The sequence below is a fragment of the Elephas maximus genome, chromosome 5 (assembly GCF_024166365.1).
Source record: "Elephas maximus indicus isolate mEleMax1 chromosome 5, mEleMax1 primary haplotype, whole genome shotgun sequence".
In the NCBI taxonomy this organism is placed as follows: domain Eukaryota; kingdom Metazoa; phylum Chordata; class Mammalia; order Proboscidea; family Elephantidae; genus Elephas; species Elephas maximus.
In genome coordinates, this window is record NC_064823.1 from 59,143,503 (window position 1) to 59,158,612 (window position 15,110).

The 15,110-nt window shown below is 40.7% G+C and overlaps 2 protein-coding genes across 3 annotated transcripts in view; one reads left to right on the forward strand and one right to left on the reverse strand.

Annotated features, from left to right (window-relative positions):
* UNC5C (unc-5 netrin receptor C) overlaps positions 1-15,110 on the forward strand; it is a 454,535-nt gene that overhangs the window by 423,288 nt on the left and 16,137 nt on the right. For both annotated transcript variants that reach the window (XM_049885676.1, XM_049885675.1), the window contains one exon: positions 12,705-12,854. In XM_049885676.1, the coding sequence (XP_049741633.1) occupies positions 12,705-12,854 (150 nt within the window). The remainder of the gene's footprint in view (positions 1-12,704; positions 12,855-15,110) is intronic.
* Positions 1-15,110, reverse strand: part of PDLIM5 (PDZ and LIM domain 5) — a 1,027,106-nt gene that overhangs the window by 63,577 nt on the left and 948,419 nt on the right. The gene's annotated exons all lie outside the window — the stretch shown is intronic.

Here is a 15,110-nt window from a genome sequence, read left to right on the forward strand (position 1 = left end):
CAGATCCTGAGACAGAGATTCAGGAACCAACCATACAGTGTTGATATTTATCATCCACCATGATCAGGGAGTGTACAAAAGGAGACAACCCATTGCCATCAAGTAGTTTCAGACTAATAACAACCCTATAGGATAGAAGCAGACTGCCGCATTTTTCTCTGTGGAGCAAACAGGAGAGGGTAGTGTTAGAACCACTAATTCTCAGTTAGCAGCTGAATACTTTAACCTCTGTACCACCAGGGCTCTTCCAAAGGAGACTAAAAAAAAAAACCCATTACCATGGAGTCAATTCCAACTCATAGTGACCCTATAGGATAGGGCAGAACTACCCCCATAGAGTTTGCAAGGAGTGCCTGGTGGATTTGAACTACCAACCTTTTGGTTAACAGCCATAGCACTTAACCACTACACCACCATGATTTCCCCAAAGGAGACTAGGGGGAGGAAATTATAATAAAAATAATAAAACATCATTGAGAGCTTCCTAAGTGCTGGACAAGGTTCTAAATATTTCATATTAACTCACTTAATTTTCATGACCACCCTATACCTGACCTGTTGCAGTCAAGTCAATTCAAACTCATAGCAACCTTATAGGACAGATTAGAACTGCCCCATAAGGTTTCCAAGGAGTGGTTGGTTAATTGCAACTACTGACCTTTTGGTTAGCAGCCTGAGCTCTTAACCACTGTGCCACTATGTAGGACACCATTGTCCCCATTTTACATATGGACAATCCAAGGCACAGAAGGTTTAAGTTGTTCAAGGATAGACACTTCACACCCACACAGCGTGACTGTACTCTGGTTCTCCACCCCTCCACCCCTCCACTTCGCTGCTTGAAGTGCCACACCTTAGAGCATGGGGCCCAAGGGGAGTCCTGTGATTTCAGAGTTAGAGGAAGGGCAGCCAGCAGAGGAGGTAAAGAAGGCTGAGCACCCAGATAAAGTGTACGTGGAAGAAAAAATGTGTTGAGGAAGCCAAGGGAAGAAATCATTCCTAAAACTCAGCATATTTCCTTCTGGAGTTTCTATCCAGAGTGTAGGTCTGAGCCATGAGCTCTGAGTGCTGCACACTGGTTCTGCTGGGATTCAGGCTCCAGGGGAATAGACTGTAGGGAAAGAATAGATACAAGCAGCTAGGAGCCTACTGCAGCCATCCCTTCCTCATGGTAGATCACACCAGGATGGTAGTGGCCCTGGATATGTTTTGATGGTGGAGTCTGCAGGATTTTCTGATGTTGAATAAATGCTGAGAACACACAGGTCTAGTGTAAAGCTTAAGGATATTTCTTTTATATTCCTTGCACATTGGATACTTCTAAGGCACTGTCCAGACAGAAGTCATTCTCAGCTCTCCGTTCTTCTTAGGGAAAACCGTATCTGCAGGGGAGCCATGAGGTCTGACTAAGGGGAGTCTTTTTAACAATTCCAAGAAAAATCATAGAATAGAAGACCTACATCATATTTGAAATGTTTGATACGCACATTTTATATTTACATATCTAGTTCTTATACTTAAATACTCTTTACCCCTCGCAGATGCACATTAATCTACACAAAGTGTAAATATCTCATAAAATAATTCTGATAGCTTTAATTGGGGGAAAAAAAATACAAATTGTGAACACTGAGAAAGACTGATGAGCAGGTTTAGGAGGTAAAAACTACCCAAGAGCAGCTTGTCTCATGGTCAGTGCTTTCCAAATAGACATTTATAAATTCTCTGCATCTGGGGATCCAGCACTTAGCCTGAAACAAACATGAATTATGGATGAGGCTTTCTTGCACCTCATGGCCTTTTAATAATGCAGAAATACCAAAATTCCAGTTATAGGTAAACGGTCTAGCCAATATACTGAAAAGACAATTAGTTCAGTCCCGTCAACACTGCCTCCCGCCCACTCTTCAGTTGGAATCTTGGGGCTGATTAGCTCAAAAAGGCCCTTCATTACTAAACCCTGCCTTCTTGGCAATCTGCCTGCTAATGTTTCCTGCCAGTCTTTTTCCCATTTCCCTGCTTCTATAATCGCTGGTACCCATAAATACTATCTTATACATCTACCTCCCCCGAATACCTCCTCCTTCTTCAGACTCCCCCAACTCCTGTCATATTCTTCCTCAATCTGTAATTCTCTGACTTAGCACACATAGAAATCAGATGGGGAGTTTTTAAAAAGACTCATGCCAAGGTACCTCCCCAGAGGTTCAGGTTTAATTGGCCTGGATATTGGGTTTTCTTTAATGTTCCCTATGTTGAGTCAGAACCAACTTGACGGTAACGGGTTTGGTTTTGGTTTTATGTTATTCTGTTGCATGGCCAGTGTTAAGTGGAACTTTACTTCTAAGAAAAGCAAACGTTCCAACATCCTCAAATTATTCCCTTTCCCATTCCTTCTCCTGCTCACATTAAATGCCAGTGGATTTTTCAGGTACCACAGCATCCCTCACAATCTCTGCAGTGAAGACCACACTCCCTAACTAACTACGTGGCCAAGAGGGAGGTTCCTATACATCTCATCCCCAGTGGCTATTTCTGGGGCATCATTCTACTTCACGGGCAGGATCTTTCTTTTGTTGCTCATTACCCACTTCAGTTCTTTAGCACAGACCTCTACATACCCCTGCCCTCGCAGTACTTGCCTAATTGTTGTCCTTTCCATCCCACCATCTTCTCAAATTCAGTGTCATCATTTAAATCACAGTTCCTTTGCCCAAGCTTATCCTAGGCCCTTCACATCCACCCCACATGTCCTAGATTTCATCCGCATTAGCAACTACTCTGCTACCAAGATTTCTACCTGTGAAACCACGTTTCTGATCACAATCATCTTATCTTCCATCTCTGTCCCACAAGGTGCCCAGAAGCTGCCCTTTATTCTTATGGAGGACTTCTTTAATCTTCTCTTGTCTCCCAGTCCACAAACCCCTACCCGCTCTTAACCGTATCTATCGTGAACCCAATTCCACCCTGAAATCCCTTGTCATCTTGAGCTGCTGCAGGGTTTTATCATTTCCCTAAGGATAACCTTCACTGAACAAGCCTTCCACTTCTACTTCCAGGCTCTTGAAAGTTGCTATTAAAAATCATAAATGTCTGATTGAGTGTAATATACTTTCAAGATAACTGATTTAAACTATGCCTCCACTGCTTCTCCCCAACCCTTTTATTTATTTTTTCCCAGCTTGACTTCACACAGCAGCTCTTGCAAGTCTCTTCCACTCTCCTCAAGTCCTTGGTTATATCGCAGCTGCCTTAGTGCTTAGTAATAACCCAGCTCTTATTGTATGATTCAGTGGAAGATCCCTCAACTGCCATTCTTTATACCTCAAAACCTCTTATTTCCACTTCTTCTCATTTACTTCTGACTCATTTAGTTTTTTTTTTCATGAAAAGAGAGCTCTGCTTCATTGTAACTCCTCTATCACCTTCATCTCCAGTGTATCAAAGATGTCCTAAAGTAGGTCTCTCAGGACTTGATTTTTTTTGGACTTTTCTCATAGTCACTGTCTCGTGCTGGGGATTCTTTCTGAATTTCAGTAAAGCTCACAGAAATACTGGACTGGTGCAACTACGGAAGCCCAGTGGGGCATTTATTCTCAAGGGTCAAAACTGCCCTTGAGAGCTATTAGGTGGAAAAAAAAAAAACATGTGACTTAATTTTTGGTGCTGAACTTATCGAAAATCTTAATAACTAGTTTCCGTCATAATATGGTTGTTTTGTCCATGTGGATGGAGAAAAAGAGACCTCTCTGTTAGTCCATCTTAAGCAATTCTGATGCATTCTCTCATCTCCTCACCCACTTCTTTGAGTATGGAAGCTTTTGTAACAATTTCCATGAGTTTTGTTAAGCCTGGGAGAAAAATGGTCACCTGAAACTTAGAAGTTGCCTTTAGCAATTTGGAGGCACTGATGTAGAATTTGAACGTGGGTGGTGACTGCTAGAGTAAAAGTCAAGGCCAATGGGAGACAGTGAAGTCTTTTATATGCCTTTCGGGTTTTTTTTTTTTTTAATCTGTATATGTACATGAAGAACCAGTGGGAGGACCACTCAAGTTGAGTTCCCATGAAGAAATAATGATGCTGAGAATTGTGCAAATAGTTTGGAAGCAATTCGGTGCTCAAATAGAGAGGTCAAGTCTGTTGAAAAGACTGAGTTTGGTGTATCAGATCTTTCCTCTCTCCCTCTTCTTCCGGTGATTAATGTAAGAATATTGGCATTTTCCTTCCATTATTTGCAGAGACTTAAATCTTAGAGTAAATAGACCAGAAATTAATAGGGAACAGGTTTGTATTTAGGGTAAGTTTAAGACACCCAAGACAAAACATACTTTTATGTGGAAATAAACCATTTCTGCCCCATTATCCAAAGGGTTCAGTTTAAGAGTCTCCTTTCGTAATAAATGGGTTTATGCTAAACTCTGAGATTCTGAATCTAAAAGAAGAGTTATTTGCATACAATATGGCCAGTGAATGATGTTTATTGAATTTCTGACAAATGTGTTTGTGATATAAACCAAATAATGAGTATTAACATAATCTGGTTTTGTTTCTTTAGTCATTTGGCAAGGAGAATAATCTTCTTGGATTAATTCAGTTTTTACATAGCCTAAGCCAAGCACAGAAGCCCTGGTGGCATAGTGATTAAGAGTTCGGCTGCCATCCAAAAAGTTGACAGTCCAAATCCACCAGGCACTCCTTCGAAACCCTGTGGGGCAGTTCTACTGGGTCGCTATGAATCGGAATTGACTCGAAGGGAATGAGTTTGGCATCTAGGCATTAGTATAGCATAGTAACTCTATGAAAGATCTTAGTATGTGAAAAGATAAGAAAAGAACGAAAGAAATACTGAAAGATGGATAAAAAGAAAGTGGGTTAGATGAAATCTAGTTGAGAATTGTGTGAAATGCAATTTCCTGTGTCACAGTCATAGGCAGTCATAGGCAGCTTGTTACAGGAAGGTAGTAGTTTTATTTTCATCCTGCAACGTGCTGTCCTCCTCTGGAGTGCCCTTCTGTTGCCCATTCCATGGTAAGCTGTGCCCTTACTGAACCTGGACCACCTCAGGCCTGCCTCTTCCAAACCTTTCAGAATCCTGGTCTCTGGAATTAATATATTCATACATACACTACATTCATACATATGTACATTAATATATTCTTTCAAATTCATACATATATCTAATACATGTATTAGGTAACATAAGAATGAGTTTTAATAGTTATTAATGAGTTTTTCCCTGTAAGTATATGGATGGGAATGTGATATAGAAGGAAATTTTGAGTTAGGCTGGCTGTGAATATTGGCTCTGCCATTCATCAATTCTGCAGCCCTGGTCATTTAACCTGACTTTTTTGGGAAGTGATTTAGTTTGCATTGGGGACCCTTTGAAGATTCAGTGAGATCAAGGTTATCAAATCTCCTGGCACAAAATAGGCACTTGATAAGATGATGTGTAATGATCCCTAGGTGGACATTTAGATTGCAGTGGCATTTGGAAGATAATGTCGCCACAAATATTACATGGAATTGTGAGCTAATTGTGGGGTGAGTTTCAGACTTTGTGCCTAGCTAATTTGTCAACCATTTGGAGACGGGGATCCTTTTGGTACCTGTAAATTTGCCTCGTCTTTACCATCTTCTTATGAGGTCAGGTCCTATCATACATCTGGGAAATTGCTTGCCATATTGAATTTATTTTTTAAGAGAGAGAAAAAAAGAAAACAAAATAGCAGTTGTGGTAGACAGAATAATGACCCCCCTTAAAAAAAAATGTTTAGACCATAATCTCTCAAAACTGTGACCATCTTACCTTATATAACAAAATGGACTTTGCATATATGATTAAAGGTATGGACCTTGAGATAAGGAAATTGTCTGGGAATATCTGGATGGAATCAGTGTAATTACATGGGCCCTTAAGAGTGGAGAACTTTTCCTAGTTATGATCAGAGGGAGATACAGCACAGAAGAAGCTCAGAGAGTGGTGCTGTTGTTGCCTTTGAAGATGGAAGAAGGGCACCAGGGTCAGCCTATAGGAGCTGCAAAAGGCAAAAAAGCAAAATCTCTGCCAACACCTTGATTTTAACTCAGTGAGACCCACGTCAAACTTCTGAGCCACAGAGCTCTAAGATGAGAAATTTATTTTGTCATTAAATTTCTCATAATTTCTTATGAAAGCAACAGAAAATTTTGACACCAAAGTTTAGAAAATACAGAATATATTAAAGGATGACAAGAAATACAAGATGACTTCAAAAGTCCTAGAACAACTTAAAAGTCCTATTCCTAATACAGAGATGCGAAGGTTATTTTTCCTTCAGAACTCCCTATAGGGTCTGTGTGAGTCAGAATTGACTCAAAGGCAACAGGTTTCGGGTTTATGCCCAGAAGTAGACAGGTGACATGGCCACTTCCCTGAGTGCTACCATTTGGCACTTTGCTTTAAAAGTGTCACAAAGAACCCTGACTCGGCAGCATGGAAGTGGCAGCTCAGACCAAGTATCTATGGCAGTAGCAGCTGTGGGAGCAGCAGGCAGAACCCTAGAAACTAAGTGACTTGACAGGGACATGTTTGCAAATGGTCACGGGGGCCCAGCCTTGTTATTATTAAGGATGAGGCAAGGCAGACAAACTCAGAGGGAGAGCAAAGCACCCCACCGTGAGTGCGGGAAGGGGCAGTAGCCAACGTGAAGATGTTTCCCATTGCTGCGCTCTGCAGCCTAAGGCCACAGGAAGAGACAGCACATGGGGAGCAGGGAACAGCCGTGCTGGAAACCTGGCAGCAAGCAGGGGAGCAGGGTGGCCACTTTCCTGGCCTCTGCTTTTGTGGAGTACAGGCCCACAGCTGTGACAGCCACAGAAGCAAAGAGAAATTTTTCATCCCCAAGCAACAGGGGCCGTTTGGAACACAGGATTAAAGAATGAATAGAAGCAAGGCAGGCTCCATAAAATCTGGTGGAAGATTTTTTTTTTTTAAACTCCAGTCAGCGCAATCACGGAGGGATGATCGTTTGAAGTTTAACACCCGTGGCACACAGAATGTTTGCTGGTTTTGTTCTTAGCGCCTTTGGGAGCCGTGTGGGTGTGTGTTGCAGAAGGGCAGGTAAGGTGGAGACAGGTCTGAAGCAGTACAACTCGGCCTTCAGTGTTTCCTCCAGTGCCATGGACAGTGCAGTATAGTAGGTAGTTCCATCTCCAGGGAGCAGAAAAGCTGAACCAAATGGAAAACTTCTAGAGTACAGGTCTGGCTGTTGTCTCGTTGACTGCCTGTTGTGTTCTCAGTTCCTGTGCAGTAATCTTAGTGGTTTCTCCTGAATAGCAGCCTCTACCTACTCATTTTCCTGTTACCAATCTCAATTGTCTTGTTAGCAACAAAGATGGCAGTGCATGGTACTGTTTCAGTCAAGAGTAAAGAGTACACAGACAGATAACATCCAGAGACAATACCAAGAACCAAGCTAAACAAAATGAAGCCAAGCCCTGATTTAACCTCCCTCTGACCTTCTCTTCCATGGAGATTTTAATAGGTTATAAGAGATTTAAGTTTAATCATTTGTTTTCCCCTTTCTCTACCTGGTAAGCTTTCTAATAAGAAAGGAAAAGAATGACTGGAAAGTATTTGGAGAGAAGAAGAAAGAAGGAAGGAAGGGGGGAGGGAGCAAGAAAGAGAGGAAGAAAGAAGGAAGCTAAAAGCTAGATAGATAATCCACAAATAAGGTAATCATCTCCTGAGAAACTGGAAGCTAAAATGGTGCCTCTAAGGAAGAAGGTGGTGCAATTCAGAGAAGTGGGGAGAGAGAGAAGGCTACTTCTTGTGCAGGACGTGGGTGAGCACAAGACATGGCTGAGCACACTGGTGTCATCAGGGTTGATGTCACCCAGTGCGGTAACTCATGGTATCACACCCCCGCCATGGTCCTCCTCCCATACCAGCCCATACAAAATTCTTAGTAATGTTTTTTGTACTAATGTTACTTCTAAATCGTAATTCCTGTATATCATTCATCCTTTTCCTCTAATTACTACCTCATTCTCAACAAAGTTACTGATATAGGTTCACAAATAGTAATTACCACAATATTGCAGCTAAAATACCAGGAAATTTGACAAAATCAGCCACTATAAAAATACCGGCAGCTATGAAACAACAGCGTGAGCATATAGCACATGCAGATAAAACCACGTGATTCGTAGCATCATTGTAATTGGGTAGTAATGACAGCTCTGACCGGAGCACATTAGAAGGTTCAGAAAGTAAATTAGCATAGGGTTTTAGTCTTGTAGGTATATTGATTCATGTAAGCCGGGCTTATGAACAATGTTTTTGTGTTATAACTAACTACAGGGATATTTTTATAAAAAGTAATAAATTTCTGCTGAAACACTCCACAAAAATTTAACAGTCATTTTGGTGTCATCCCCTCTGACAGTGTCACCCTGTGCTATCTGCACCCCCGAACCCCCCTAGTGACACTAGTGGGTGAGCATAAGACATGGGTGAGCACAGGATGTAGATGACCAGGGCCTGGGAACACTGGGCTGGTCAGCCATGCTGTGGACAGCCCAGCACCTAGCAGTTTCTTACGAAAATTCAGCGCTTTGCCTGGATCTGTAACTGAGCTGCAGCCTGGACCCTGTGGGAAGAGACTTGTTATATTCTTAACGATGTACTTCAAGTATCTCAGCATCTGCGTGTGTGCTGTGCTGTTGTCTGTGGGCTCCCAGTGAGCAATTGTGTAAGACTGGTACTTAAGGGAAATTTTCTGAGGCTTGGGAAGACTGAGAGAAGGAAGAGGAACAAGGGAAACAAAGGAGGCAGATGTAGTCTAACCCTCTGGCTAACACAGAGTGAACATTTCTGGGTTTAGAAAGCCCAGGGTAGAGTTGTATGGCTCCTTTCTCTGTCAGGCCTAAGTGAGGGCAGATCCTATCTAAGAGTCTGTGAGAGACCTGGGCACAGGGAAGAGGTGTTCACTGTGTATGCACAGGCCTTTAAAACAGTTTGGATTTATTACAACTCTTAAGTGGCTCAGGCTAATGGCTTGGCATGGATAATGTCTTGGTTTAATTGGTTATTCTGAAAGCTGCTTGTTTCTACTGTGGAATCCCTTGTCCCTGCCCTAGAGCAATCCCTCACAGGCTCCCTGAATCAATACAGTCCTCACTCAGGGTTGGCATAGGAACTTGGCTTTAGAGGCACCCACTGTATTAGAGAAGGAAGCCCAGCTCACAGGACTGCCTCAGTCTCCAGAGACACCAGGCTCTGATGCAGAGGACCTGCCCCCTGTGACGTTATGACTGGGTTTGTGTGTGTGTAGTGGTGCTTGTTGGCATGGAGGGATGGGCTGGAAACACATCTGTTGATAACAGACCTCAAAAAAAAGTCTTTTCCGGGTAATGTGGGAGGGGTGCAGGTGGAACTGTATGAGGAAGTCAGAAACTGACCCCCTTTTCAGACAAGCAGAGCATGTTCTTCAAATCAGTAGGTAGATTCACTCAGAGCCAAAAGACGAGTCAGTGAGGTCGATGACACTGCAAGTAAGGCGAAAAACCTTTTGGAAGGAAGGTGACATTTATATTTCTGAGACCCAAAAGCCTAGATGACCGTAATTCCAATTATGGCATTTCTTTCCAAGGTCATAATATTTGTCTTAATGCTTCCTAAATCTTTTGACCTTAAATATATTTTGTTCTTGTTCTCTCTTAAGTTGTGTGAAATATCCTCACTTTTGTCGTCCAAAAGCAGCCTGTCTAGAAGCTGTTTTAGAGCTCAGGACACTGTGTTGGGATGACCTGTTTACATGTCAGTCTCCCCTCATGGGCCATGAGTGGTTTGAGGCAGGCACAAGGACTTACTTGTCTGTGTGCTCCAGAGCCTGACATGGTTCCTAGCACATCATATGTGTTTCATCAATGTTGAATGAATGCTCCCAGGAAGACTGAGGAGAGAAAAGCACTTAACCTGTAAAGTCATATCTTATTGATTTGTGTGTCTGTTGAATTTTATGTACTCATGGTTATCTGTATTATATGTATAATACCTAAAATGATTTCATGCAGAAGGAATTCAGAAAACCAAACCTTCGATTTTAAAATAAGATCTGCTGTAATGTATCACAAACGATAACACTTAAAATCCTAACAGTATGCAACAAAAGCCTAATTATCAAATGGGTTTGTTTCTTCTATCTTCTACACCAGGCTTATATACGGGCATCACTGTATGTGGCAGATTGTCTCCAACTCATGAGTGGTTTGAGATTATTTTAGTTTCCAAGGATTTGTTTTATTGATTGATTATAATATCTTTATTATTACAAACTCAGACTTTGAAGTCAAAATATGGTATTAGGTTTCTTAACATCAAGGTCATGGCCAATAGGTAGTTTAGATTTTTTTCAATGATCTTGAAAACTGATAATGCTGTCCATATTTTCTGGCAGTCTATGTTGATTATAGGAATGGAGTGTGGATTATACATTGTTGGGTACAATTACCTCCCAGAATACAATGAATCTCCTTTTAGACATCCCAGGGAGATAATTTGGACATAATGAAGATCTATAGTAATCAGATAATTACTATCGATTGCTCTTTAGACATCTTGATGAGGTAATTAGGGCATACTGGAAAGAAGCTAGAACTGATTGATTGGCATGACTGTAATCTCAAAGATTTCTAATTATGTTTCTTTTCTTCTAATGGCTTATAAACAAACATCATTTTAGCTTTAGAATTTGTCAGGTGCCAGGTTCACTGGGAACATCAGCTTTCTCTATTATGCTAACTAGACACCAAACATGATCAACATAAGCTTATTATGCCTTCCTGCTGAAGCAGAAGAAACTGCAGTTAACCCTCACTTTTCTTATTTTTCTTCCTTTCCACATGGCTGGGTTCTTGTTGAGGAATGGGGTGTGCAGGGTAGTGGGAGGATGTTCCTTGAGGAACATATGGGACTCTGGGCTGGATGGGTCTGTTTGGCCTACTGGGGCCCCTTGGAGTCTGCTGAGCTGCAGGCAAAGTGAGCAATGGTGTGATGACACAGCCAATGTGTCCACTTGGTTGACTGACTGTGGTTGGTGGCTGGTTAGCTGCTGAGGCTGTTGTCACAAGTAATAGCTACTCATCAGCAAGCAATGTTAAATAGCAAGTCAATATTTTCAGGCAGCTGGGCCGTATACATCTCTATGTCAATGTGCCATTGCCTCATCTTTTCCATTAGAAACTAATTAGGGGAGTCCCTGTCCAAGACCATATTCCACATTATCCTAATATTTCCTGCATTTTTAGTGGCCTGGCACAAAGATTATGGATGCTAAGAATCACTTACAGAAGCATCTTGAAATGAGCTGTTTACCTCTAATCAATGATCTTGGTAAGCTGCACACCTACTGGGCTACATGTATATAGATTAGAATTCATTCAGCAAATGCAAAGCGGATGCATTTCTTGGTATAAGGCAACCTGGTCCCCATACTAGCAATTCTCCACTATGACCCATCTGTGCTTTGTTACACCTGGTAGGTGCTCAGTATTTGTGTGGAATGACGTGAATATAAGCCTGTGTTATTGAAGTTCAAGCATTCTAGTAAAATCCTACGAGAGAATTAAATTATTTTGCTTTTTAAATTTTTTTAAAATCCATTATTTTCATGAACCCCTTGTAATAAAAAGAAACATCATAATTTGCCCACATATTTGGGTCACTAATACTTTTAAAACACAAGAGGAACAAAGTGCATAGGGATGGTTCAGACAGCAAAGGAGACACGAGATATTTTGTTCTTTGATAACTTATGGGTTTGCTACGGTTTGGGTAATTGCAGCTGTAGTTGGAAACGCTTTATTAACTCCCATTAACTAGCTTAAAAAATGGAAGTGTACATAGAATTTATCTTTGTGTTACATCTTTATAGGGTAAGTAAAGTTACATAGCAAAGTTTTTGATCAACCACAACTCTTGAAAAACGAGGTACTCTTTTTGAAAGTTAATAACTATTTAGTTCAACATTTGGTACTTAAAAATATTTTATTAGAATAATTTCCACTAATTTGTATTAGAATAATCTCAACTAATAGGAGATATAATGAGCCTATAAGAAAAAAAATTCTATTTTTTTTTAATAACTGGGAATCATGCAATTAATCACTATATTTTTTTTGTTTTGTTTTATTTCTGTGCTTGTAGAAACTACAAGAGATTGAATTAAATGTCTAAAACACATTCTGGAATTTTGTTTTTTCTTTGGTTTTACCAGATACGAGACATAGGTTTATTTTCTTGTTATTTGCCCCTTTCCCTAAAAGTAAATTGCTAACGACTTACTTTATTTATCTTTCTATTTTTTTTTCTTTTAGTTGGGGTTCTTCTAAATTTGTGTTGTGATTAGCTCCCTATATTCAATGAAATATTCCACTTGTAGCCAGGGAGAACAGACTGTACTGAATTTGCTCCACAGCAGTGTGATGAAGACTGTTGGAGCATAGTTGATTGTCAGTAGGGTCCAGGCAGACCCTAAAAATGGCAGAGACCTCAGCTGTAAGGTTTTGTGGCTACCAGAAGTGGAATTCATGGTGTTGTACCCGTTACATATGGTGTTCAGAAGACACAGGGAAGAAACATACTCGCTTGATGATTAAACTTGGTGCAAGCGATGCCATTCAATAATGTGCTTTGGGCTTGGGCATGTCATTGTAGGAAGTTTTACAGCTCGAGAGACAGATGGGAGGACAGCTCCTGGAAGAACCGAAGGCTCTTCATTTTAAAGGCAGCACCCACAACCTGCGCTTGTCAATTCACGACATCGCCCATTCCCTCTGGAAGAGCAAATTGCTGGCTAAATATCAGGTAATACTCCCACATTGAACTATAGGCTTGGAGACAGCTCCAAGAAAGGGGAATAAAATTGTATAGACATTAGAAATCTCTTCACTTGAAATTAATCCTAAATCAGCACTTTTTTCTCCAAAGTAGTTTGGGGTTATTTAGGATTTTTTGAAAAAACAGTTATTTTTGAAGGAATCCTTTTTTCCTTTAATTCTCCTCAAATAACTGTGCTATCTTGTTTTCTTTTTAGTAAATTAAACACTTCCATCATTTCAATAAGTTTTCAGAGTAAATTTTTACATTGGACTGACAAAAATGGCCTCAAATGTATTCATAGGAAAAGCAGAACATCGTTATTCCATATGATACCAACTAGGTTTTAACCTTGCTAAGAGTAACTTTGAGCCCTGGTGGCATACTGGTTAAGAGCTCAGCTGCTAACGAAAGATCGGCAGTTCAAATCTACCAGCCACGCCTTGGAAACCCTACAGGGCAGTTGAACTCTGTCCTAGAGGGTCTCTGTGAGTCAGAATGGACTCGACAGCAATGGCTTTTGTTTTGAACCCACTGTTTTTTGGTTTTAGGAGTAACTTTATGTTGGAAACTTGAAGTACAGTTTGGGAACTGAAATAGCGTGTAACAATAAAAACCAGTCAGAATCATGTTTAATAACATTCATAAAAATACTGGTCCCAAGACTCATGCTATGTACCTGTGGGAAATCATAGACTTCTCAAGGAGTTTTCGCCTCCTCCTCTACCAGTCAGCCTTAGCTCTCAGGAGACTGACTGTATTGATGGGATTTCTAGCGTAATACCTAGTCCTGGGAGATCCAAGCACATTTCAAAAAGCTACACACATGCAAAGCCAATGCCAAGCCAACCACTGCAGCTGAACTCATTGTGATTCCCTGATAGAAGTCAGTGAATGAACTAAAAGGAGTGAAGGAAAGACTTTTCAGCTCCATTTTTACTCTCATATGTCAAGGACTTACACGTAAAGTGTGGAAAACAGTCCTACAAGTTTGTTAATAGTCGTGAGCTTTGATGGGGTTGTATGTCTGACTCTCTTCTATATAACTCAGCTCTTGATCCAAGATGTCAAGCTTTTGACTTTCTTGTTAAATGACTTCCTTTGCTTTCTTCTTTCCTTTATTTTACGACTGCCATAAAATTCCACAAATCTACCCTTTTTATAAACAATGTCCTGTATATAATCATAATGAAAACTACTATTTTAATTATAATATGTGATATTAGTTACAGTTAACCTTGGCTGCGGTTCCTAGGTGGCACCAACAGTTTGCACTCAACTACTAACCTAAAAGTTGGCAGTTTGAACCCACTCAGTGGTGCTACAGAAGAAAAGTCCTGGTCACCTGCTTTCATTAAGATTACAGCCACAATAACCCTATGGAGTAGTTCTACTCTGTAATGCATGCGGTTGCTTGCCATGGTTTGGAATTGACTTAATAGCAACTAATAACAACTTTGGCTAAATTCTTACTATCTCTGCCAGATACTCTCTCATGCACTTTGGTTTTATCTCCTTTAACTCCAGCAGGTATATGAATAGGCACTTTGTTGCTTATTCTTTTGCACATGAGAAAACTGAGGCATGGAAAGGTTAAGTAACTTGTTCTGAATCACCAAGTAAGTGAAGTGAGGGTGTACTCATTTCTGATGAATTTGGCTCCAGACCCTCTACACTTAACTGCCACGTTCTTCTAATTTTTTACGTATCAACCTTTTTTTTAGGAGAGAAAGAGTCTAGAATGGGCTCTGTTGGAGGTGGTTTAATACCAAACCAAACCTGTCACCACTGAGTCATTTTGACTCATGTTTGGCTCTTCATGTGTTAACGCAGAACTGCGCCACAGGGTTTCCTTGGCTGTAATCTTTATGGAAGCAATCACCAGCCTTTCTTCCATGGTGATGATGAGTGGGTTTGAACCACCAACCTTTAGGTTAACAGGTGAGCACAAATCATTTGTGCCACCCAGGCAACCAGACTTTTAAAGGTCTAGACTTTTAAAACTTTAAGTCCATTAAAGGCTTGGTGCTTTTCTGGTCAAGGGCTTTCCTGTGGCAGCTAATTTAGCCTACGGTTTTCCAACTATAGTGAGTTTTGACTTTCTCCTATCCTGGGCGGAGGGAGGATATAAGCATAAAAGGAAACTGCATCAGGGCATTATCCTTTAGGTTCGCTTTGCTTTTCTCCAGAATATCACAGAGGGGATTCCTTTTAACGATCAATAATTGGTGTGTATAGGTTTTA